This window comes from Pteronotus mesoamericanus, unplaced genomic scaffold, assembly GCF_021234165.1.
Source record: "Pteronotus mesoamericanus isolate MK-2021 breed Mesoamerican mustached bat unplaced genomic scaffold, CSHL_Meso_final scaffold_165, whole genome shotgun sequence".
Lineage (NCBI taxonomy): Eukaryota > Metazoa > Chordata > Mammalia > Chiroptera > Mormoopidae > Pteronotus > Pteronotus mesoamericanus.
This window is the reverse complement of record NW_026555307.1, coordinates 4,647,358-4,672,572: the sequence shown is the minus strand read 5'-3', so window position 1 is coordinate 4,672,572 and position 25,215 is coordinate 4,647,358. Positions and strand designations below refer to the sequence as shown.

General features: G+C 56.2%; 1 protein-coding gene across 1 annotated transcript; it reads left to right on the top strand.

Moving 5' to 3' along the window:
• The first annotated feature begins 9,131 nt into the window (after positions 1 to 9,131).
• On the top strand, positions 9,132 to 24,425 carry SLC7A10 (solute carrier family 7 member 10). The gene is made up of 11 exons (XM_054588841.1): positions 9,132 to 9,297; positions 18,405 to 18,609; positions 20,748 to 20,899; positions 21,109 to 21,234; positions 21,304 to 21,457; positions 22,195 to 22,318; positions 22,401 to 22,504; positions 22,843 to 22,939; positions 23,158 to 23,307; positions 23,889 to 24,066; positions 24,295 to 24,425. Exons 1-11 carry the CDS (start codon positions 9,147 to 9,149, stop codon positions 24,423 to 24,425), a joined length of 1,572 nt encoding a protein of 523 aa, XP_054444816.1. The 5' UTR covers positions 9,132 to 9,146.
• Positions 24,426 to 25,215: the final 790 nt, after the last annotated feature.

Below are 25,215 nucleotides of genomic sequence, written 5' to 3'. Positions count from 1 at the left end.
GACTCTCGGCTTGAGGGGAACTGGGTCTTGGAGTGGACATCAGAGTGGAAACTACAGACCCATAAATCACCGAGTGTGGACAGGGGTCCCTGCAGGGAGCCCCAGAGGCACTGAGGGAACAGGTGGAGGCAGGGGCCATGGAAGGGAGAGTAAGCAGGCCGTCAAGCCCAGGCTGGCCTGGGGGGCAGGGTCTACGAACAGCTCCCTGAGGGAGGTCTGAGCAGTTCCAGCCCATGGTGGGTGCACAGCAGGGGCTGAACGTCCTCTGACCTGTTTGGAGACCTCTGTTCAAGACCACAGGCAGTTATGGGAAGAAGAAGCCACCTGGCTCCCTGTGGACCCACAAGGCTGGCCACATCAGGTCCTCAGCAGACCAGAGTCCCATCAAGCTGGCAGGTTGGGCGAGTGCCAGGAGGGACCCCCGGGCAGGATAGGAGTGAGGAGGCCCATGCCTTCCAGGGCCTGCAGGTGCAGGATCTGGTTATCCCAGCTTCCCACTTATCAGCTCTGTGACCTTGGACTGATATTCCACTCTGTGCCTCAGCTTTTTCCTCTTCGAAATGGGGAGATAACACAGTGCCTGCCCTGCTCCCACCTCCCCCAGACAATGCCTTGATCCAACCCCATGGCCTGGCCAGGCCAGCCCCTCCTAGCAGGACCCAGTCTTGGCAGCCTGACTGGGGCCTCCACCCACAGGCAGCCTGGAGCTGGCTGAGCGGCATAGAACCCTGACTTCACATATCTCCCCTTGATAAGATGGGCTAAAAAGGGCATATCATGTTCCTCTCAAAAAAGAGTTCCAACAGATGTTGGTCCTGAAGGCCCTTGGCAATGGTGCAGTGTGGGCCTGAGACTCCTGGCACCACTGGTGCTCCTATCAGGACAGGGGTGACAGAGCCAGATTCGAACCCCCTCCTTTAGTGGAGATTTCAGCCCAGCCCACCCAGAGAGGTGGTCACAGCATGGTGGCCAGCGGCCGAGAGTAGGGAGACCCTTCTGACACTGAGACCACTCCTCCTCAGACCCTTCTGAGGGCACCCAGGACCCTGCAGGCCCCCTCTGGACAGGGTCCTGGGAGAAGCGGGCCTCAGTTTCTCCAGAGCGGCTCACTCCCCACAACCCAAGGAAGTCAGATCCCCCATTTTCCTCCTTGGCTCGGGCATCAGTCGGCACAGGGCGCCCCCACTGGAGGGAGCTCTAGCTGGGGGGAGGGCACCTAAAGGACAGGCCACACCCATGGAACAGCGTCCTGCGGTGTCCCAGGGCCCGTGTGTTCTCAGAGGCAAACAGTATCTGGTGATGTGCAGTCTTGTTTTCACATTAAAAGCGATGGTTTGTTCAAAGTACACACTTAGATTGCCCCAATTTTTTGTCACTGGTTTTGATGTTTGCTGGGGTTTGGAGCCTCGGAGGGACCTGCCTCGGTGCCCAGCCCCACGCTGCCTGCTCCCCTCCAGTGGCGCCCACTCCACCGCCCACGCCTTTCCCAGGCTCACTGGCTCCGTGCCTGCTGGGCAGGTGGGGAAGCTGGGCCACGGGGCCTGCAGATCCCCTGCTCACCAGGCCATGGTTGGCCTGCCAGGGTGGCTCCACTTGGCTGTGAGAAAGACTGGGGCCCATCAGATAAAGCTCTGGGCCCTCCCCATGCCACCGCCACCGCAGGAGGCTCTGTCGCCTCCTAGTCTCTCCCCAGCTCTGCACCGAGGCAGGTGTGCTGCGTGGAATGAATTTCACTACAAGATCTCTCTGGTTTCACTATGAATTTCCTGACCCAGGCCAGCGCCCATAGTCCCCGGGGCCTCCCCTGTACTTCTCAAGCCAGGAGGCAAGCCTCCCCCTCAGGCAGCCTCCAGAGGACGCCTGGGCAGCCTTTGGGAAGGACTCCTCTGACTCCCACCTTATTCCAGTGGTCCCAGACATGCTGAGTCCTGGTCCCAGGAAGCCTGGCCTGCCCTCCCCAATCCCCTAGGGCACCGTCCTGCAGGATTCTTTGATATCCCAGAGGCAGGCTACCAGGGTCCATCCCAGAGACCAAGAGGCTGCCCTCTGGTGACACCTCCTGGAATGGCGGGTGTCCTGGAGTGAAGAGAAGGCTGGAGGGTGCCCTGACCTAGGAAGCAGGTCCAGCCAGATTTGGGGGCTCAGACAACCAGGAAGAAAAAGAGAGCCCAGTTTCAGAGCAGAGGTTCAAGCCCCAATTTCCCATGTTCCCTGGTGGTTCCAGTTACCCACAGCCTCCACCATCACCAACTGGTGTCTGCACAGGGCTGTGCCCATAGGAGCCTCAGGAGAGGACATGGGGTGACATAGGAAGATATGAACTCTCTCCCTTCCCCCATTTCCCTCTTCTGACCAGTGGGCCCACAAACGCTACAGCCTGGGCAAGCTTCCCCCGACAACCGCTGCTGGTACTGAGGGATCATATGCCACCGCCACTCCTCACACCTCACACCTCACAGAGGTTAAGTGACTCGTCCAGTTTACAAGTCAGTCACAGAGCTGGGACTAGAACTTGCATCTCTCTCTTCTTTTTTAAATCTTCACCTAAGGACATGTCTTTTATTGATTTGAGAGAGAAATATTGATCAGTTGCCTCCCAAACATGCCCTGACCAGGGATCAATCCCAAAATCCAGGCATGTGCCCTGACCAGGAATTGAACCTGTAACCCAGTGGTGTATGGGACAATGTTACAACCAACTGAGCCACACTGGCCAGAGCTAGAACCTGCGTCTCGTAATTCCCAGGTCACCTGGGAATCTTCACTGAGGACCTGCTATGTGCTGGGAGGAAGGCCAGGTCTCTGCCTTTAAGGAGCACCCATCCAGTGGGAAGAGAAGCAGCAAGGAAAGGTGGCAACATGGGCACAGAAGGGACACATCATCCAGTGTGGGGACCCGGATGGTTTCCTGGAGAAGGTAATGACCAGGCTTATTCACAAGGGACAACTGAGCACAAGAGAGATGTGAGGGGGTGCAGGCCAGGGAGACAGCGTGGTCGAGGCCAGGTGGGGACCAACATCTGAGCATGCAGAACTGGGGTGAGTAGCTTTAGGGATAGTGACCGCACATCCCAGTTTGCTTGGACATCCTGTGTTATATCTACTATCCTGGTGTAGCTATTACTAGCACCCCCTTTCATTTTCAAAAGTGTCCCAGCTTGGACCGTAAGTTACATGATCTTCCTACCGAAGCATCACCTCCACGGCTGTACTGAGCACGGGCAGCTTCAGATGGGGCGGGGGGTCAGACGTGCACTTTGGAGCAACCCTGCAGTGGCCCAGAAGCTGTCGTCAGCCTGGAGGAAAGGGCGGGTTGTGGGGAGTGTTGGGTGGCGTGTGGGGTATGAAGGGGTAAAGGCCGGAAGCGGGGGCAGTCAAAGCTCTGGAGGTGCAGACGGGAAAATGGGTCCCAGTCACAGGAGGGAGTGGATGAGGGTCCTGTGTGGCAACACACCCTTTGTTTGATCATCCTAGAAGCACTGAATGTGCAGTCTGGGCCCTTAGGCCTGGACGACGTGGCTCCTCCCATGGACCCCGCACCAGGAAGAACCAGAATGTCAACAGCATCAAATAGTGTTTTGGGTTTGTTTGTTATTTTTTTCAGTCTCAGAATATTTTGAAGCTTGATAACTAACTGAACACAGGTAAATTGTGGGAGGGAAACAAGTGCAATAGAGGGACAACGTTGCCAAGGCTGAAAGATGCTGAGCTAAAAGCAGTGTGTGTGTGTGTGTAGGAGGGCTTCACAGCACCCACCCAGGGAAACCAAGGGGGAAAAGGACGCTTTCGTTTTTCCTGCTGGCTGCCCTAGATCACCAAGAGAATGTCCAGGCAGCCCGGTTTCCCCGAAACAGTGTTTCCTCTACTCTCTGTTCCACAGTGACATCTGGAGAGGGGATTAGAATGGCCTGGAAATCCCAGGCTGGAAAAGCCAGGTGGGGGGAAAGGGTTACTAGGCCAGCCCCTATCCTAGGCGTGTGCCCGGTCCCAGAAGTCTTTGACACTGTCCCAGCTTCCACCCTTCCCTGTGAGGAAAAGAGGAAAGAAATACAGTGGAGTCACTGTAGTCAAGCTGCTAAATACTAAAACCAAGTAGGCGGAGGCAAAGGAAATGATTCTACTCTTGATTCATCTGGCCTGGGTACTTCAATGTTTGAACTTTCCAGTTATGCCCAAAGATAAGCTATATACATGTCCTATAGGCAACACTCTGATTACCACCTGAAAAATTAATTTCTAACCAAAGCCTGATCATTCATTTATTCTTGGCCCACACACCTCAGCTGATAGTGGCCATGAGGACTGGCCTGGGGAGAGCATGCTTCAGGGAGTGCGGTGCAGGGCCAGGGTGTGAGTGCGGGTGGCTCATGGCAGAGTGTCACATGGAACATCGAAATATTTAGGCATATGGTATGTGGAGCCTTGGTTTTTACTCCTGTCCAAGGAGTGTTAAGACTGGACATGAGTAGGGGCTGTCCAGCCAGGGAGGAGAGAGAAGGGGGCAAGAAAGGGCAGTAACAATGCCCAGGGCCAAGAATTCCATTATACCGAAGAAGAGAGCGGTCCCCAAGAGCCATCCACAAAGACATGCTTCAGACTTGGACAGGGAGTGTTTTGGGATCGGGATGGTGAAAGTTACGGAGAAACTGAGGTTGCCTGAGTGGATACCAGGGCTGGAAATGTGGGTAAGAGGAAGAAGGGCTGAGGCCAGAACTGGTGTGGGAGGGCTGAGCGGTTTCAATGCCCGTAAGGAGCTGGTGGAGAAAGAGCGGGCCCAGAGACCCCGGCACAGACCCTGTCCCACTCAGGGGCCACGCCCGGGACGTGTTTAGTGTCCTATTCCTGTTGAAGTGAGTGTAACGGACTTACCAAAACACTGCACAAATCATTGGTATTTAGTTTTAAGTGTTCTGGTGAATGTGCTGTGGTATCTTATTATGGCTTTAATTTGCATTTTTTTCTTATTTTTAACACTTTATTTATTTTTAGAGAAAGGGGAAGGAAGGGAGAAAGAGAGGGAGAGAAGCAACAGATGTGAGAGAGATACATGAATCAGTTGCTTCTCGTGCCTCTTGCACAGCCCCCAGCTGGGGACCTGGCCCTCAACCCAGGCACGTGCCCTGACTGGGAATCGAACCAGTGACTTCTCAGTTCACAGGCTGTCACTCAATCCACTGAACCACACCAGCCAGGGCTAGTTTGTATTTTTCTGATGACTAACCATGTTGAACACCTGTTCGGAAGTTTACCACCCATGTGTACACCCTCTTTTGTAAAGCACCTATTTAAAGTCTTCTTCCTACCAATTTGTAGGAGTTTTCATATTTTTTTTAGATACAAGTCCTTTATCAGATGTATATTGAAATAACTTTAATTCTCACATGTGGCTTACTTTTTCCTCTCTTAATCATGGTTTTTGATTAACAGAAGTTTCTAATTTTAATGGAGCCCAATTTATCACTTTTTTACTGATAGTGTTTCCTATTCTATTCTCCTCCTTAAGTCTTCTTCTAGCATCTTTATGGTTTTACCTTTCAACGCGCATTTACCTTTCACATTGATGTCCATAGAATTGGTGTTACAGTGTGGTGTAAGGTAAAGATGAGTCTTTTTATCTTTTTGTCAATATGGACACTCAGTTGATCCAGCACAATTTATTGAAAAGTCTCTCCTTTCTCCACTGCCTTGTGATGTCAGCTTCCAGGTGATAAACCAGGAGCCCATAGATAGATGGGTCCATTTCTGTACTGTTGTTTTGTTCTGCGGGTTGACTTGCTTACCCTTGCACTGATACCAAACTACCTCCCTAACTATGGTGTAAGTCCTCAAACTTTGTTCTTCTTTACCTATATTTTAGGCTCAGTTTGTCAAGTTTCATTAAAAAAAAAAAATCCAAGCAAATCACAACAAAGCCCTTTGGGACTTTGACTGAGTGCATTGGCTCTATAGATCAATTCTATAATTCAACTTAGAAGAAACATCTTAAATTCCAACCCAAGAATAAAGAAAATCCCTCAATTAATTTATATCTTATACAATTTCTCTGCAATGTTTTATGATTTTCTGTGTAGAAATTATACACAGAGTTTACTAGATTTATTTTTAGGTATTAACTTTTATACTATAATACAAATTTTATTTTCTAATTGTTGCTTGTATATAGGAATACAATTAGTTTTTTTATATTGACCTTATATCCAGTGCTAAGTTAAATAATTAACCTTAAGTTTACTTATAAATGTTTTTGGATTTTCTACCCAGTCACGTCACATGTAAATGACAGTTATGTATCTTCTTTTCCTATCTTCATATCTTTTTACTGTTTTTCAGACTGGCTTTTTTTCATTTAGTAGCATGGAGTTAACTTTCCTCCATGTCATTTCATGGTCTGAAGGCTCATTTATTTCTAGCACTAAATATTATTCCATTGAGTGAATGTACCACAGTTTATTTATCCATTCACCTACTGAAGAACATCTTGGTTATTTACAAGTTTTGGCAATTATGAATAAAGCTGCTATAAACATCCATGTGCAGGTTTTTGTGTGGATATAAGTTTTCATCTCCTTTGGATAAACATCAAAGAGCATGAATCCTGGATTCCACATTAAGAGTTATTTTGGTTTTGCAGGTAACTGCCAAACTGTCTTCCAAGGTAGCTGTACCATTTTGCATTCCCACCACCGATGAATGAGAGTTTCTATTGCTATCCATCCTCACTAGCGTTTGGCATTGTCAGTGTTCTGGATTTTGCTCACTAAAAAGTGTGCCTTTTACTTCCTTTTCTTGCCTTACTCAAGGCGCTAGGACCTGCAGCACAGGGGTGCGTATAACTGAAGAACGCTAACATTCTTTCTCATTTCCAGTCTCAGTGGAGAAGCATCCCAACATTTCACTATTCAGCGTGATTTTAGCTGTAGGATTTTGTTGTTTCTTTTGTTTCTTGGTGGGATTTGGGTTTGGGTAGATACCTTTACCAGACTGAGAAAGTTCTCTTCTGTTTCTAATTTGTTTAGAGTTTTGTTTGTTTAAATCGTGGATGGCTGTTTTTCTGAATCTACTCAGAAGACCTTATCGTTTTCCTTGTTTTTCTCGGTTATTGTGGGAAATTGTACTGATTGACTCTATGGTAAAACAGTTTTACCAACCTTTTCTTCCCATTGGGGTTTGCAGGTTCTAGTTCAATTCCACTGAAAGGACCCCCTGAACTGTGGGCCCGGACAACAGCACGCAAATTCCATCCTGTGCAGTGCGCTAGAGCCCGCCCTTCTCGAACAGTTACTCCATATTTCAGGTGCCAAGGAGAGGCTCACCCTCGCAAACCAAAGGCTCCTTGCTGGCTGGTGAGACTCACGCCAACCCCAGGGTGCGCTAGTCCCGCCCGGGCCGTAGCGTTGAGAAAGTAGCTGGATGTGGCGAGTCAAACCGGCAGGTAGAGACTACGCGCAAAGATCAAGTCTCCAGAGCTCTGCGGACTCCCGGTCCCCACCCCACCCCCGGCCCCCGCGGCCCCGACACGGCCCCCTCCCGGCCCCCTCCCGGCCCCCTCCCAACCCCCTCCCAACCCCCGCGCGAGGCTCCTTTAAGAGTTCCCGCGGCAAAGCGCGTCTCTGGGGCGGGCGACGGAAGGCGCCAAGAATGCCGGCTCCGACGGGACCGTGAAGGCTGAAGCTTCTCCGGGTGGCCTCCCCTGCCTGTGCCCCCAGCACGTCCACTCAGTGTCGATCCTGCTCCCTGCCCCCAGGACCCCAGGACGTCCCCCTCGCTTCGCCAACTTCGAAAGACCCTTCTCATCCGACAAACGCCTGCACCCCCAAGCTCGAACCTCGAGGCACAGCGCACAGCTCAGGACTGGGCCCCAAACACCGCCCCACCCCCGGTCCGCCCAGCGGCCGTCGGACCCCGAGCGGGGCCCCCCGCAAGCCGCGAGGCCGCGGGCGGGGGAAGGACGGGGCGCCTGGCGCGGCCTCATCCACATGCAGGGGACGGCGCGTCGCGGCGGCCGCCAGGAAAGGACAAAGGCTGTTCCGCCGCCGGCCGCACCGTGCCAGGCTCGCCCCGCCCGCAGCCCCGGTGGCCCCCGACGCGGCCTCCCGTGTGTCTGCTCCGCGGGTCCCGGCGGCGCAATCCGGACGGCTTCCGGGAGGAGGAGACCGCCCTCGGTTCCCGCAAGCCCGACCTCCTCCTGCGACCTCAAGGGCCACAGCCCCTTTCTCTGTGTCTCCCAGCAGTTGGGGTGACCTCGTCTCCTGGAGCCAGACTGGGCCGCGTGGGGCCTAAGACCAGTTCTATTCCTCTGATCCCCGACTGCAAACTGACCAGACGTCTGCAAATGGAACCTGCCAGACGCAGCCCGGAGCCTGGCGGAGGCGGGGCCGGGCAGACCCCTGCCGGGCTCCCACCAGGCAATAGGGCCTCTCTGAATGAGGGCTGGGGGCTCCAGAACTTTCACCCGACCCTGCCTCTCCACACTTTGATGGTGGGCGCGGAGAGTCGCCTGATCCCTCAGAGGGATTCCTGGACGCAGGCTCCAGCCACCCTAGGGCTGCACCTCACACACTGGACCCTGCCATTCGCTCCCGTGTCTCTGGCCTTCAGCTCCCACCAATCTCCACCCCCTCCCGGGCCCACACGCGCTGGGGGGTCGTGCCAGAATTCACGGAGGATGGAAGCGCTGGTGCACAGTGGGTCCCAGCACACAGGCAGCTCTCATTTTGCCACCTTCCTCGGTCCCCCTCAGGGCAAGGTCAGGCTTGCCTTTGGGCCTGCTCCCCACCCCGCCCCACGAGTGGATGTAACTCAGGCAGCAGGAGGGTCCCTTCCTTCTCTCAACTAGGAAGGTCTTCCTAGGTCTGCCCCAAGGCCTCTCCCTCGCTCCCAGGCCAGGACTGAGCAGAGGGGCCGCGGGGGAGTTTCCTTTAAGGAAGGTGGGGGAGGGGTGCCGGCCGGCCCTCCTTCCGCCGCTCCCTGGCCCCTGCCGCCCCGGGCCCACGGCCCGGGCCCCGCGCCAGCGCATGCGCCCGCCTGTGAGCGCTGTCCGGGCTGCGAGGTTGGTGAGCTAACCCACAGACGGACGGACCGACGGACAGGCGGCCGGTCGGATAGACGGGACAGCGCAGGGAGCGGGGACGCAGCTGGACAGCGAAATGGCCGGCCCCACGCAGCAGCCGAGCGGGCGCGGGAACGCCGGCCCTGCGCCCTCGCCTTCCCCCGGCCCAGGGCCCGGCCCCGGCGCCTCGGAACGGGTGACGCTCAAGAAGGAGATCGGGCTGTTGAGCGCTTGCACCATCATCATCGGTGAGCGGGGCCCCCGGCGGGCGGGTGCCTACGATGCAGGGCCAGAGGCTTGAGGCACACAGCCTTTTGGGACCAGGCGCACCCTTCCCCTGGCCCTCCTACCGGCCTGCGACCGTGGGACAATAGGTGAGGGGATCGCCAGAGCACCTGCAGTGTGGCGCCGCAGGGCTTGTTAGTCCCACCTCCCTAGGAGCCCCGAATTTTCATGCCTCAGACAGGCGCGGGTTCCATCCGCCTCTGGAATCATGACTCCGCTACGGGGCTTGGGCACTGCAATTACCCTCAGTCTTCTCATCTATGAAATGGAGAGGACTGTGGTCCTGGCTGAAGTGCAGGAGCCTTGCAAGTGTCGGGGCTGGGAAGGCTGACCCAGCTAAGGCCTCAAGATCTGGGCTGTGGCTCAAGCTAAGTCCCTACTATGTGCAGAGTCCAAGTGCCACACCGAGTGAGTGATTTAGAGTTCAAAAACAGGAGGGACTGTGTGTAGTCTGGACAAACAGAGCCAGCCTAGTGGGGAAATAGGTTCAGAGTCTATTTACTGGTGGCGGAGCAGCCAGTGACTGGAGGAGGCAGTGCTGGCATGGGGCAGACCAAGCCTGCGGAACAGCCAGCTGCTCCCTGAGCTGGGATCCCAACAGGCACGCTCATCCTCTTGCTCTCTGGTCCCAGCTTCCTCACCTGAGAATGAGTCCACGTGTCCTGCCCTCATATGCAGACTTCTAGGTAGACAGAGGGCTCAGGGAACAGTGAGAACAATGGCAGGATTTTCCTCTTTCTGTCCCAAGTCATGAACACTGACTTCTCAGGAACTAGCTAACCCAGTCCTGCGCCCGTGTCCATACCTGGTGCCTTGGAGACCCTCCTGTGTCCTAGGAGTCATGGCTGGAAGGATGAATGGCAGGGGCCTTGACTGGTCTCCATCTATCACCCCGCAGCCAGTCGGAGGTGCTGGTGCATCTGCCGCCCACCCATCCCCAGACCTCTGAGGCCTGGCCCTTGGCCAGACCCTGTGTTCACATTGAGAATTGCCCCAGAGCACAGCCCTTGTGCTGGTAGCTCTCTGCCTCCCTGTTGGCCCTGGAATGGCATCTCCCAGGAGCACTGTCCCTGCCCTGAGGCCTTCTTGGCCTAGGGTGCCCCTGCTTGACTGTCTGCTGGCAGGAAGGGCTGGTTCCAGGGATTTGGCCAAGGTACTGGTCAGAGCTTTGTCTCAGTCCACACTCTCTCCAGACGCTGTGTCCCCAGGAAGGGGAAGCCCACACATCACGGATAGGCCAAGAGGCTGGGTTAGAGGCATGTCTGGAGCCGCTACAGTGCTCCTCCTGGGCCACCTCAGCAAGCCCTAAGCTGTAAGCCCTAAGTATCCCTGAGCTGTATTCCTACTCTGCCACCAATGGTGGCAGACTCAGGAACAAAACACAGGTGACCTGACCCCAGTCCAGGACACTCAGTGGTGGTTCAGCAACCCTCCTTGGGGAGCTTTGAAGGGTAACAGCAGATAAGAGGCTGTACAGGGCAAGACAGACCAGGGAAGCATCAACCTGGACCAGAAGTTGACAGAAGATGAGAGAGGAGACAGGTGTGGACTGAGTCAGGGTCTGCACTGCCCTCATCTGTTGCCCTGAAGGCACCCACCAACTAACTCCCCGTTCACTGTTCTGAGGGCTCACCTCCCATTTATTACCCCACCTTCCTGCCCTGGGGAACCTGGTCAAAGTCTAAAATGTCTGTAAAGTATCATATTCTAGCTTTAAAAGTCTTGAGAACTTTATATTATATTCCAAAATCTTTCTTGTGTGTTACCAGCTACTGAACTTATCTCTAAGACTTCCAGATACGTGTTCCCAGAAGATCCAAAAATCCTCTTCCCTTGACCTTTCTGCCCTGTCCCAAGCTCAGGAATGGGGCTTTCAAGGATGGAACAAAATGGAAGGGCTTTGGGCTGGAATGTGACTCCACCTAAAATGTGTTTTGGACAGCAGACAGCACCTGCTGGCCTCTGGGAACACAACAGCAGGGATCAGGCCAGCAGGCAAGAAGAAGCCAGCTGTGTCAGGGCTGGGCGAGACAATGCCGCATCCACTGTCTGTTCAGAAAACCACCTCTTATCACATTAGGAAAGCATGTTCTCCCTTTTTGTCATTTGATTCTCATGCCTGCCTTACAAAAAGGGAATTTGTATACCCATTTCACAGATGTAGAAACTGAGGCTAGAAGTTGAATGACACTACTGCAGGTGATGGACTCAGGATTTGGGAGCAGATGTGGGTTCACTTTTCAGTCCATTGCCTGTCTTCATACTGCTCTGGTGCTGGGTAAAATTGGGGCTAGATTCATAGTCCTTAATGGTGGAATGTTAAGACTGAGCTGAAAGCTCATCCAACCAGGATTTACTGAGCTCTACATTCCACTGTGGATAGATGAACAAACAGATGGACAGAAATCTCTCCCATCTCCCACACCCCACCCAGGGCTGTACATACAGAGTGTCCTGTCCCGACTCAGGGACCTCAGCTAGCTTCTCCTCAATCCACACCCTTCCACCCAAAGAAGGGATGTGCCCAGGTCCAGCAGAGTGGGAGTCACCCCTAGGTCTACTGATCAAGCTATCCTGTCTTAACTTTCTCTCTTTGATTCAAGTATCCAGCCCATGCAGGTCTCTGTGGATCAGGCTCAAATATGTTCGGGGACTCAGGGATCTGCTTCATGAATCCCATCTCCTTAGGAACCAGTCCCTGCCCATCCAGCCTTGTCCAGGCCCCTCTCTGTGGTCCTCAGGACTGGAGGTGGCTGAGCTGCTCAGAGGAAGAACCTGAGGAGGCATGAAATCACGCAGAGGCTTCTCTGTGCCTCATCACAACCCCAATTTAGAGAGCAGGAAACTGAGGACCTGAGGCTGCAACCAGCCCAGGGTCAGATGCCCTGTGTGCTCTGGGAAGCCATTGGGGGCCAAGGTGGTTCTGACAAGGTCAGGGCCTGCCAGCACTAGACACCTGTTCGTCCATTTAACAGTTAGATTCTGAACAGTGTTGGGCACTGTTCTCGGTGCTGGAGACACAACAGGGAGCAGCGCAGACAATATCCCTGTCCTGCTGGAGCTGGCATTCCAGCATGGAAGTCAAAGGGCCAACAAGATAAACAAGCTGAAGGTTCAGCCGACAGGGTAATGAGACGTGTGCTAAGGTGAGAAAATTAAGGCAGGAGGGGGGATTATAGATAACAGATGAGTCAGGAGTGGGTTGGGGTCCAATTTGTGTACACAGGCCTTGTGGGCCACAGCAAGGACTTTGCCTTCCCTCTTTATGTGATGGGAGCCCCAGGTGGGCTTTGAGCAGAAGAGAGATGGCGTGAGATGGGGAGGGAGAGGAGGGGCAGGGAAGGGCGGGGGTGCGTTGGGATGGGATGGAGCTCACTATTGGAGCAGAGGCTGTGGGCAGCAGGGGCAGAAGAAGAAGTCTGGTTAGGAGGGCACTTGAGTCACCTGGGCAGGTGACTCAGTTGGCTGGAGAGTCACCCATACACCAAAAGGAAATAGGTTTGATTCCCAGTCAGAGCACATACCTAGGTTGAGGGCTCAATTCCTGTTTGGGACCTGTACAGGAAGCAACCAATCGATGCAATGTTTCTCTCTACACCTCTGCCCCCTCCCGTCAATAAACATACCCTTGAATGAGGGTTAAAAAACAAAAAAAAGAGATGACAGTGGCTCAGAACAGAGTGGCAATGTTGGCGGTATTAAGAGGAGATTCAGTTCTGGGTGTGTTTGGTAGGTAGAGCCAAAGGATTTGTGATGATGAAGGATGTATGAGGACATGCGGGAAAAGGAGCGGAAGCAAGAGTGATACCAAGGTTGGGTCTGAGCTGCTACAGTTTGCCATTCACTGATCCAGGAAGATTGTGAGAAGATCAGACTTAGGGGAAGAGAGGGCTGGAAGTCAGGAATCCTGTTTTGAACATGTGAAATGTGCAATTTCTATTTGTTGAGTAATCAATTGGATTTGCAGGTTCAGTTTAGCAGGGAGAGATCCATGCTAGGGATATAGATTTGGGGTTTGCCAGAGCTGGGGCTATGAATCAGGTCTCCAATGGAATGAGGGTTGGAAGAAAAGGGAAGCGGCCCCAAGACTAAGCCGTGGGCTACCTGCTGTCTAGGAGTTAGGAGAAATGAAAAGGAACCAGCAGGGAGTCTGAGCAGCCAGTGAGCTGGGGGGAGGGCCAGGAGGCTGCCCTGTGTGAAGAGGGGTCAACCTGTCAGGTGCTGCTGATGAGGCAAGTACAATGTGGCTTGGGACTTGACTGCTGGATGCAGCAGCGTGGAGTTCACTACAGACGTGGCAAGACTCAGCCTGGAGACAGGGCACAGGCGAGGCTCACTAGACGAGGCCCGGCCAGGCTGAGCGGGCCAGGCAGAGAGAACTCCATACTTCTGCTCATCCTTCGCAAAGGAAAGCGGGTTGGGCCAGACGTACATGCCGGCCAATTGGCAATTCCAGTCATGTCCTGGAAGCACCCCATTCGCCTCCCTAGAGTTCCGCCAAGACCTCAGCAGGCATTTTTGACCCCCAAAAGGGGTGCTAACACATGCTCACTGTAAGGACATTTGTGTGCTTAGAAGTACAGGGTGACGGCAGGGCCCCCAAATTAGGGCCCTGGCTTCTGACCCCAGGGTGTTGCGGTCCCGTGGGACTTAGGTCTCCAAAGGCCAGATGGAGTGGCCTGAGGTGTCTGTAAGGTGGATGATGACGCTAGGATCCTAAGGCACTTCCTGGAGCCTCCGATGTGCCAGGAAGGGTACGAGCATGCTGCATTACTGCCTCGCCTCCCCATTTTGAAGATGAGAAGGCTCAGAGAGATGAAGTACCATGTCCACAGCCCCTGTCTCGAGGGATCTGGGATTTGAACCCAGATCTGGGAGTTCTCAACTAGCAAGTGCCATTGCCCATGGCCTGTGGGCCTTAGGACCTACTAATAGGAATTTGGAGCTCTTTGGAGCTTCTGTATCTTCCAGAGAATCTGAGGGCCAAATGTCTCATGGATCATGTCCTAATGGGAGGTGCTGGGGGCAAAGGAAGAAGGCCTGGCCCATGGCCAGCCCCTGATCAAACCCAGCAGGGCAATGCGACCATGCTCTCTGAGCCAGAGATGGGCAAGGTGGATATAAGATGACCTAGCCCTGTGAGTTACCTGTCCTTTTGGGGAAACTCAGGCCTTCCTCTCAGTAGGCCAGCACAGATCCTACCTCAGTGTGGCAGATGAAGGAATCACTTCCTGGCCGTCCTCCAGATACCATGGCAGTGGGGTAGGGTCCGGTGATAGGGGCCAAGGTGAGGAGTCGAGAGGGCTTCCTGGGGGTGATGCTGCTTCTGAGAGGCCAGTGAGCTGGGGAGAGACCTACACAGTGGGGGGCAGGGGGCCCTGAGCAGACTATTTCCTTGGGCCCCATGCAGGTGTATAAGACACATGCATCCTGCCTGGCAGTGCCTCTGCCAAGGGCAGGATTGGACCAGCCATCTGCTGCCCCCTGGCCTCACATCTCACATCTACCTCACAGAAGGGGAAACTGAGGCCCAGAAGGGCAGCACTGGCCTGAGGCTACACAGCCAACTCCTGAAAGTGTTTCTAGGGCTAAAGGGTGCTGCCGGCAGCCTGACAGGACCTCCCTGCCCCCTCCCCAAGTCAGACTGTACATTCCCCACACACACTCCACAGACAGCCAGCTCCTTCCACCGCCACGACCTCCACGGTCCACCCCTGCGACCTCCATGGTCCGCCGCTGCCTCTCAGAAATAGGTCAGCGCACACCGCAGCGGCCTTGGGAACAATGGCCCTTTCTTCATTCCTCCAAGGAGCTGGGTAAGCCCCATCAGGCCAAACATCTTAATGCGATAAAAGCCACCCAGCTTGGGCTGAGGGAAGAGGGGAAAGAAGAGAGTGGAGGGGGCCTCCTCACATCTTCACCCACCTTCCCAGGAGCTTCATCCCCACTGAGGACCTGCAGGCACCACAGAGCAGCCATCCCACTGGGTAGATGGGAGACCTCAGAACCCACATTTCTCCAGCCCACCATCAGACTCCTGAGCAGGCACTCAGCGGTGTGTCCTTGCCGGTCCCATGCGCCCTGGTTCCTGTTCCCCCTCTTCCTCCAGAGCAGGATCCCTTAGGGCTGGGCTTGTCCCGCTGCTACTCCCCGAATCAGGGAAAGCTGATTCTGCTGGGCCTGAACATGAGGACCGAGAAGAGAGGCCGGCGCCCCCCACCACCGAGAGCCGGGCAGGCACCCCCGAAGCCCCTCCTTACAGCCCTGTGGTCCCTTCCCCACACCTCCTGGAATCATCCCAGTGCTGGAGGCCCCCAGCCCTGTCCTCAGCGTGCTCCCTCCCGCTCCTTACCCTCCGCTGCTCACCCCAGCCCACAGCCCCTGTGGCTCCTTGCAGAGCCCCACCCAGCCCACGTGTGTGGTGTCAAGGGCAGCCCATGCACCTCCACAGGGTTTTCTGCCAGCTCCTAGCACAAAAAACCTGCAGTCGTCCAGGCCCATAAGGAGAGGCCCCCAAGGACACGACACATTAGCTAGCGCACATGTCCCTTTTAGCCACATGGGAAGTAGTCCTTCACTGTAGCCCGATCCCCTGTGCCCAGAACAATAGGGGTCCCTCACCCCAAACCCATTTGAATCCCAAGATCTCAGCATTCGAGTCTCTAGCTCCTAGGCACAGGCTAGCAATGCACCCCTTTCAGACCACAGCCTCAAGGACACGTACCAGGTGTGCCTCCCTTGAGGGCTAGTCCATGAGACCCCACCAGGCTGAATTGTGTAGAGTGGTGGGGTCCCCACAGGGCAGACGGCTTGGGGCTCTGGATGCCCCCAGCCCGAATGCACCCAGCTCCTTCCAAGGCCACCCAGCCCCCGCTGGCTTCCAACCTCACTGCTTTTGGCAAAGCCCACTCCACCAGGTCCTGAGAACATAGACTCTGCTGCCGGGTAGAGTGAACTCAAAGGCCTTTTAGAAACCCAACAGCCCACCCAGACCCTGGGCCCCCATGGTAGGCGAGGGAGGTTGCCCCTCTCCCTGCTGGAAGCAGGCTGAGGGTACAACTTACCTCTGGGGGCTAGAGGACAGGAATTCTTTCATCCTTATCTGGATGTATTTAGAGCTCCTGGGATGTGACTGGAAAACCAAGTGGGACGTCGTGGCTGTCCAGACTGGAAATCTGTGTCGGCCGGGGGTGGGGGTGGAGGGTAGCACCGTGGACAAGGAATGCATGCAGATTGGCCACCACAGCTGTGTCCTCTTCCAGACCCGCCTGTGGCCTGGCAGGTGGAGCAGGCGGGCTCTGCCCTGATGGATGTGCCCTCCCCCACAGGGCACTGGCAGGTGGGGGCGATCTTGTTGAGGGACTGAGCCCCAGGTCCCAGCAATATTGCTTTTTTATTCATGTGGCCTGTGGACTCTGGGATAACGTCTTCTGGGGCAGGCCCTAGTACAAATCACCAGTGACACGACCAGATTTGTGCGCACAGACGATGATACCCAGGTAACCCAGAACACTGTCCCCTCTTTACCCTAACTTAGCTTAGGGGTAAGTGGGTGCTCAGAGTCTTGCTAATCCTGGGAACCTGCTCTGCAGACCCTGGCTTGGCCCCTGAGCGTTTCCCACTGTTCCACTCCCAGACACTGTGAGTCAAGGGAGCACCGCCCCCGCCCCCGATGCCCAGGACGCAGCGTCAGCCCTAGAGCCAGGGCAGGCCTTCCATACTGAAGCAGACTGCAGTCGCACCCGAGCCTTGGAAGCCAGCCACGCCCTCTGCTCCCCCTCGCAGTCCCCTGCAGGTGGACCGAGTGGAGAGTGCTGCCCCACTCCATAGATGAGGAAATGGGCCCTTCACATCAAGGCACTGGTGCCCTGTTGGGCATGAGGCCATTTATTCATCCATTAGTTTACCCAACAGATGTGTACTGAGCTCCTACTATGTTCCGAGGAAGCAGGTGAGGTTGTAGACAATACACAGAATCGTGCCAAGAAGATGCAGAGTACACCTGGGTATAGCCGAAGGCTTCCCCGACAGGATCTCACTGCCTCCTCATCATAGTCCCATTGTACAGACAGGACTTGAAAGGTGACCTGAGCCCCAGCTGGGATTGCCTATGAGGTCTCTGGGATTAGAGCCGTGAACTCTGTTTGCAACCAGTGGGCTCTCCCAAATGGAGAGGCAGGCCGCGTCCAGACCTCAGGCCGAGCCCAGCGTCCCACTCCACTGCCTCCTCTATTCCTTGCATGATGCCTGCTGACCAGCCCCCAGCCCTGAAAACATGCCCCACTGGCCCTTGCCCAAGACCTGGAATATGTTCACGGTGCCGGGAACCAAGGGCTCTTTGGATTCTGTGCCTGCAGCCTGGGTCCCAGGCCAGAGAGAAAGCAGGCAGAGGGGCTCCTGTACAGGGAAAAGGGAGATGGAAGATAAAGAAATAAAGTGTGGGCAGGGTCTGCGGAACCACAGTGCTGTGAAGTTGGGGGAGGAGCCCAATCCAGCACGGTCAAGGAGGGCTTCGTAGAGGAGGAACACCTCCTGAGCCGCTCTATGAGTTTGGACTTCAACCAACAGGAAAGTGTCATGGTCAAGGTCTTGCTTTAGAAGGCCAGCTCTGGCCAGCAGGTTGGAAGTAGGACAGGTGGCTGGAGGCTGAGAAGACTGGAGGCCTCAGCTGGGGGCAAGGGGCTGAGCCTGGGCCCTGTGGGAATGCACAAGAGTGGCCGCCACTCTGCCATTACTCACATGGCTGAGCCTCCTCACTTGTGCCTGCCCTACCTCGTGGGAGTAAGTTGGTGTGGGGAGGGGCATGGGCAAAGGAACTCGAAACCGGACCCATCTCTGGCAGGGGAGCCTGGCTGAATGGACAAGGTGCCACTCTCATGCCAGGGACTAAGGAGGGAAGATGGTGAGTCCAGGGTGGGGTTGCAGGGTTTGAGGAGCTGAGGGTCCTCTACTTCCTTCCAGGCTCTCCTCCCTCCCCCTCCAGGGAGCAGCCTGGGGGGCTCTCTTCCTCACTACAGCGTCCGTCCGGAGACCCACAGAGAAGGGTGACGCCTCTCCATCTCCCCCGCAGGGAACATCATAGGCTCCGGCATCTTCATCTCCCCCAAGGGGGTCCTGGAGCACTCTGGCTCTGTGGGTCTGGCCCTCTTCGTCTGGGTCCTGGGCGGGGGCGTCACCGCCCTGGGCTCCCTCTGCTACGCGGAGCTGGGAGTCGCCATCCCTAAGTCTGGCGGGGACTATGCCTATGTCACGGAGATCTTCGGGGGCCTGGTTGGGTGAGTGTGGGGCACCAGCCACTTAGTCGGGGGGAGCCTCTCCGGAACGGATGGCTAGCTGGGTCTAGACCTGGGTTTCCTCTTCTGCTCCTCACATCACAGGAAGGTCGTGGGGGTGGACAGAGGGAAGGGGGTGGGGCTGTTGGGTCACCTTCCAAGGCCAGGGTGGGCAGGACCAATGCCCACTCCACTCAAGCTGGACACTCCAGCTGGTCTTTGGACCTCTCTGTTTCCTTTCAAATAAAGCTGTCTCTAAGCCCCACGCCCCTGCCGCCCGGTGCTTCCAGATGGGAAGGCCCTTACTATCTGAATCCTCTAGGTCATTGCTGGCATCCAGGCCAGGATGGCCTCGATCTTAGTAAGCCCATACGTGGGGGCGGGGGCGTCATGACATTCCTATCAGCACCCTGCAAGAGTTCCCTTTTGCGTAGCCCCCAGTCCTCCTTTATTCACTAGTGAGCACTAGCTGAGCACCTACTGTGTGCCGAGGGCCGGGCATGCTGTGATAGAAAGATGTGTTCCCATTCTCACATGGCTCATGGTGCAGTAGGGGAACCACCCCTCGAACATTAAAACCTAGAGGACCCCAGCTCTGAGGGAGAGTTCGAGAAGCGGCGGCCCAGCAACCAAGAGAACAGGGTGCCAACCACCTAGGGAAGGCTCCCCAGAAAAACCACATTTGTGCCAAAGCTTGGTGGGAGAGTGGCCTTTTCTTGACTGAGCAGGGAGGAGTGAGAGCACATACGGAGGGTGATGGCCTGGGCCAGCTTGTCAGATCCATGGTAGGCAACAGGGTTTGGAAGGGATGGGGCAGCCTGGGGGTGGAAGGAGGCCAAAGCTATTGCAGTTGTGCAGCTGAACCATGCTGAGGGCCTCAGCAGAGGTACAGGAAGTTTCCAGGATCATTTAGGAGCCCCGTTCAAGAGGGGAAGGTGGTGTAGCCAGGGTGGTGTGAGGGAGATGCGGGTGCAGCAGAAGTGATGTTTGCTCTCCCACTGCACGGGCTCCAAAGACAGTGGTTCCTGGAATGACGAGGGGGAGAGTTGGGGATGGGGCTTGTTACATTGGTGGGGTCTGCGGCACATCTGGGGAAATGCTCAGTCAGGTCTTGGCCTGGGTTGGGGGTGGGGCATTCTGGAGCACAGAGAAAAAGTCCAGGCTGAAGTGTATAAAGTTCGGATCAGGGGGCTTCAGCAAGGCAGCCGTGGATGTGGCCCTGGCAAGGCGTGCACACCTCTGGTGCTCTCCTCTGGGGATAGAGTCCTCAGAGGGGTCTGGGGCCTGAGGCAGCAGAATTGTGCTGTGCAGCTAGAAAGAATACTAGACAAGGTGGGAAGGAGAGGAGGATCCAGCCTGGAGGCACCCAGCATCAAGGCTTTGTGCAGAGGGGCACCCGGCAGCGGGGAGGGTCAAGGAGCTAGGCTGCCCCAGAAACCAAGGGGTTGGGGAGAGGGTGCAAAGCAAGGGGTAGGAAGCAGGGCTACAGAGCAAGGGCGAGGACCAAAAGGAGGATGCCAGACTTGGTGCCCCAGAGGTCAATGATGTCCCTGGATGAGGCGATCCCCACCCTCAAGAGCTGGACCCGGGGCTAGGACCACCCCCGGGGGACAGGCCGTCCCCTGGGTCCAGGCAGAGCCTCCTGGAATAGGTAGGGCCTCACAGCCTTGAGGCGAGCCCCCACTTCTACATGGGCACCCTGCAGAGGCAAAACTGGGGAAGAAGGGATGTAAATTACTTGCCACCCCAAACCAGGGTTCCTCGAGGTGCGGTCTCTAGGGATCACAGCTCCGAGTCAGCCATCTGCAGCCACCAGGCTCTGCTGAGAGCTGCAGCTGGAACCGAGATCGCAGATCCCAGAACAGAAAACAGCCTGTGGCCAGGGGCTGTGTGGCCACTAGAGAGGTGGTTGGTTCCCTCAATGGCTCTCAATACCTGCCCAAGGGCAGCACGTAGCTGTTTAACTGCTGAATGCAGTCTATCGAAACCTGCCTCCCTGGACCAAAGCCGGCCTCCAGCACTCGCCCCAGCCCATGGGTTCCAGGACCCAGGGTGCAGCCCCTCTCCACGCACCTGGGCCTGCTCTGCCAGGAAGGTGATGGATGCGATGCCCATGCCACTCGGGCCCTCACTCATTTCAGCTTCCTGCTGCTCTGGAGCGCAGTGCTCATCATGTACCCCACCAGCCTGGCTGTCATCTCCATGACCTTCTCCAACTACGTACTGCAGCCCGTGTTCCCCAACTGTATCCCCCCAGCCGCAGCCTCCCGCGTGTTCTCCATGGCCTGCCTGAGTGAGTACCCACCTTGGGGCGGGGCTGGGCCTCTGCTACCTGCCCTGTGTGGGGGGACTGGGGAGCGGCTCCAGCCGCCAGCCCCCAGCCCCAGAGAGGTCAGCCTCAGGGCGGAGCGTCTTGCACTCTGGCTGCTGCAGGGAATGCGTCCCCGGCAGCTGAGGCAGACTTGGCTGTGGCCCACCCGCCCGTTCACCTTTCCTCCCCAGTGCTCCTGACGTGGGTGAACAGCTCCAGTGTGCGCTGGGCCACACGCATCCAGGACATCTTCACTGGCGGGAAGCTGCTGGCCCTGTCGCTCATCATTGGGATGGGCTTTGTCCAGATCTTCCAAGGTAGGGCCAGGGTGGGGCTGTGCCCAGGGCTGGGGAGTTGACACTGAACCTTGACCTCTGGACCTCCAGGACACTTCGAGGAGCTGAGGCCCAGCAATGCCTTCGACTTTTGGATGACGCCCTCCGTGGGTCACCTGGCCCTGGCCTTCCTGCAGGGCTCCTTTGCCTTCAGTGGCTGGAACTTCCTCAACTATGTCACTGAGGAGCTAGTGGACCCTCGGAAGTGAGTGGTGCGCTGGGCTGGGCCCTGGGAGAGGGCGGGGCCGGGCAATGGGAGAGGCAGCCTTCCTGCACAGGCCTGCTGTCACCTGTGACTCGGTCTGGCCATCTGCCTGACCACGCCACTGCCCCACAGGAATGGCTCTGGAGAGACAGCCAGGACGCTTGTCTTTCAGCCTGGCCCTGCAGGGCTGCGGGCAAGTCACAGCTTCTTGCGGGGCCTCAGAAACACTGAGTATCATCATTCCACTGTAAATGGGTCCAGCTATTTGCATTTAGCCAAAAATTATACATGTGTGCACAACATGGTCCCTGCAGATGATGCCAGTGGCTCCATCTGATGCTCAGCCAGGGACTCCATAGTGAGCAGTTCCAGTGGGAGCTGGGCTGACAGGGAGTCCCAGGGGCACCCTAGGTCTGTGGGTGGAGTTCTCAGGGCACTTCTGGGATTTTCAAGGCTGATTTGGGCTGTATGTAATTTTCTCTTTATGTGCGGACATTAGGCCTGCCCCTTAGGATATAGTATGGCCCCTCCCCCACTCCCTTCCTCCCACCAGCCTGTGCCCTGGCTGGGTTAGGGGGTTGCGGGCGGGGGCAAGACAGACTGCAGCGCGGCCCCCGCCCCTGCCCCCAAGGCCACCAGCAGAAGCAGGAGATGGAGCCATGGCCCCTGGCCCTCCTCCGCTCCCCTGAGCCCGCCCCCAGAGGACGCACCCTGACGCATTCCACCCCTGCCCCCAGGAACCTACCTCGAGCCATCTTCATCTCCATCCCTCTGGTGACTTTTGTGTACACCTTCACCAACATCGCCTACTTCACTGCCATGTCCCCCCAGGAGCTGCTGGCTTCTAATGCAGTGGCCGTGGTGAGTAGGGCCCCCCTTGGCCGCCAGCCCTGCCCTGCCCCCGCCCACCCTCACGCACTGCCTCTCTCCTGTGCTCACTCAGACCTTCGGGGAGAAGCTGCTGGGCTACTTTTCTTGGGTCATGCCTGTCTCCGTGGCACTTTCCACTTTTGGAGGGATCAACGGCTACCTGTTCACCTCCTCCAGGTGACTGGACTGGGAAGAGGGTGGTCCAGGTGAGGCAAGGTAGGTGGCCTGGCATGCGAGCAGTGCTGGAACAGGGAAATCCTGCCAGGTGGGGTCCTCCTGAAGCTTGGACAATGAACTTCCCAGTAACAGATGTCTGACCCCAACTCTGAGGAACAGAACACAAGAGGGAGGCAGGCTAGAAAGGGGGAAACTGCCTAGTGGTGCCGTTGGGGCCCGGAGCAGGGAGTCAGAGGTGACTACTCAAGAGGGTCATCAGGTCTAGAGCTTAGGTCCATGATCTGGCCAGCGGGGAGACCCAAGGCCAGGCTCACGGCCCCCACCATCTCTGTCCCCAGGCTGTGCTTCTCTGGAGCCCGCGAAGGGCACCTGCCCAGCCTGCTGGCCATGATTCATGTCAGACACTGCACCCCGATCCCTGCCCTCCTCGTCTGCGTAAGTTGGGAGACCAGGCTGGTAGGGCAGGGAGCCTGAGCCTCTCAGCAACGTGGGTAGTGGCAGGGAGGAGCCCGATTCCTGGTGGGCAGCCCATGGAGGGAGTGGGGAGCGCCAGGGCTCCCTGGCCTGCTGGGCTGAGCCTGAAGGCCCAGGACAGCCTGCAGGGGTGACGGGAGGCAGGTGGGAGGCCAGCCCTCAGCTCGGTCCTCTCCCAGTGCGGGGCCACGGCGGTTATCATGCTTGTGGGAGACACGTACACGCTCATCAACTACGTGTCCTTCATCAACTACCTCTGCTATGGCGTCACCATCCTGGGCCTGCTCGTGCTGCGCTGGAGGCGGCCGGCGCTCCACAGGCCCATCAAGGTGAGGCTTGGGGTAGGACGTGCTGGAAACTATCAGAACTTCACCCATTTTGGGCATCAGTGGCAGGTGATGACGGCAATGCGGGTTCCAGGTTTACCTGATCAGGGCTCTGTGTGCACTGATCTCATAACAACCCCACAAGGTGGGTGCTTTGGAAAATGAGACTCAGACACTAGTTCATGGTTGCACAAGATTCCATGAGCCCACACCAAAACAAAAGACTCTAAACTGAGCTAAAAGTCCTCCTGAGTGTTTGCATCTAAATCCTTGAGCTGGAGAAGTGTTCACTGCCTGAAATGTGGCAGACCAAAAAAAATTGACCTTCAGCCAAGCGCAAGCTGCAAGTCCACATCCAGTCACTGTGTGGAGCTCAGACCTGCTGACATTTTGACAAAACCTTAACAATTTAGCCAACTGGCCATCCATGAATGAATGGGCTTCCAGCACAATGGGCTGATGCCAGAAGGGGGCCGACCTCTCAGGCCTCAGCTTCCAGGAAAGGGGGGAAAGTGCTGGGCGCCCAGGGTTGTGAGACAGGAGGGGGGATCCCGCACCATTGGTACGCCGCTGACTCTCCACAGGTGAACCTCCTTGTCCCTGCCACATACTTGGTCTTCTGGGCCTTCCTGCTGGTCTTCAGCTTTATCTCAGAGCCCATGGTGTGTGGGGTCGGCGTCATCATCATCCTCACCGGGGTGCCCATTTTCTTCCTGGGAGTGTTCTGGAGAAGCAAACCAAAGTGTGTGCACAGACTCACAGGTGAGCCGGGCAGCCTCCCCCAGGAGCCAGGGCTGGGATGGGGCCCTCGTGGAGGCTTGCCCTAGAGCTCCCTCTTGAGCTGCTCTGGCAACACAGGGCCTAACCACCACCAAATGTCTCCCCACAATGTGGCCCGAGTGTCCAGGACCCACCACAGAGGGAGCAGCTCCCTGAGGACCCCTATCCCACGGGGTCAGACCCAAGGTCTATCTGTCTGTCTGTCCTCAGAATCAATGACACACTGGGGCCAGAAGCTGTGTTTCGTGGTCTACCCCCAGGCTGCCCCCGAGGAGGAGGAGAACGGCCCCTTCCAGCCCTCCCCACGACCCTCCTTGGACAAGCCTTTGAAGACACAGTGAGACACTTGTGGAGCTTGAAGCAGCTATTTCTGTTTACATGTTGTTTATTGAGGAGGTGTTTTGCACAAAAAAAAAAAAAAAAAAGTTTTTCCTGGGAAAAAAAAAAAAGAGAGATCCCACTCTTAGAAGCCTGTGTGAAGAAAGCCCCAAGGTACAGACAGTGTTCCCTGTCAGCACTGCCCTGTTGGCTTCTCCCGAAAAGATCTATGAACAACACAGGGGTGGGGGTGCGCTTCCTCGGGTTGGGGGCACGGGGAGCCAGTGGGGAAGGCACCAGCAAGCTCTGGAGGAGTCTCTCTGCACTGGGGCTCTGCCGCTTGATCCAGGCACTCCCTCTCCGGGACCACCCCAGAGGGACGTCAAAGATCAGGAAGTGGCCAGTGTGACCCCCCAGGCCCAGCAAGGCGAGGTCGAGGCTGGGCCCCCCAGGAGAGTCCAGGGATTGCCTTCATAACTGCCTTTCTTCCCACAAATCCCTATGGAGTGAGTAGCAGATCTTCAGAACTCACGGCCTCACCCTAGTTTGCAGGTAAGGCAAGTGAGGCCCTGAGACAGGATGGGATGGATTTGGCCACCACTGGTGCGAGCCTCTACTGCTGTCTCTTAAGAAAGTGTCAAGTAGCATCTCCCAGGGCCTTGAGGCCTACAAGACCCATGGGCTTCCTCTACCCCGTGCCCATATTTTTAGTGCCATAGTGCCCATGAGATTGAGTCCCTCAGCTAGAAGGCAAAAGGCAAAGGTCATCAGCCTGGCCAGGCCCATGCTGACACCACAGGCATGAGGACAGGG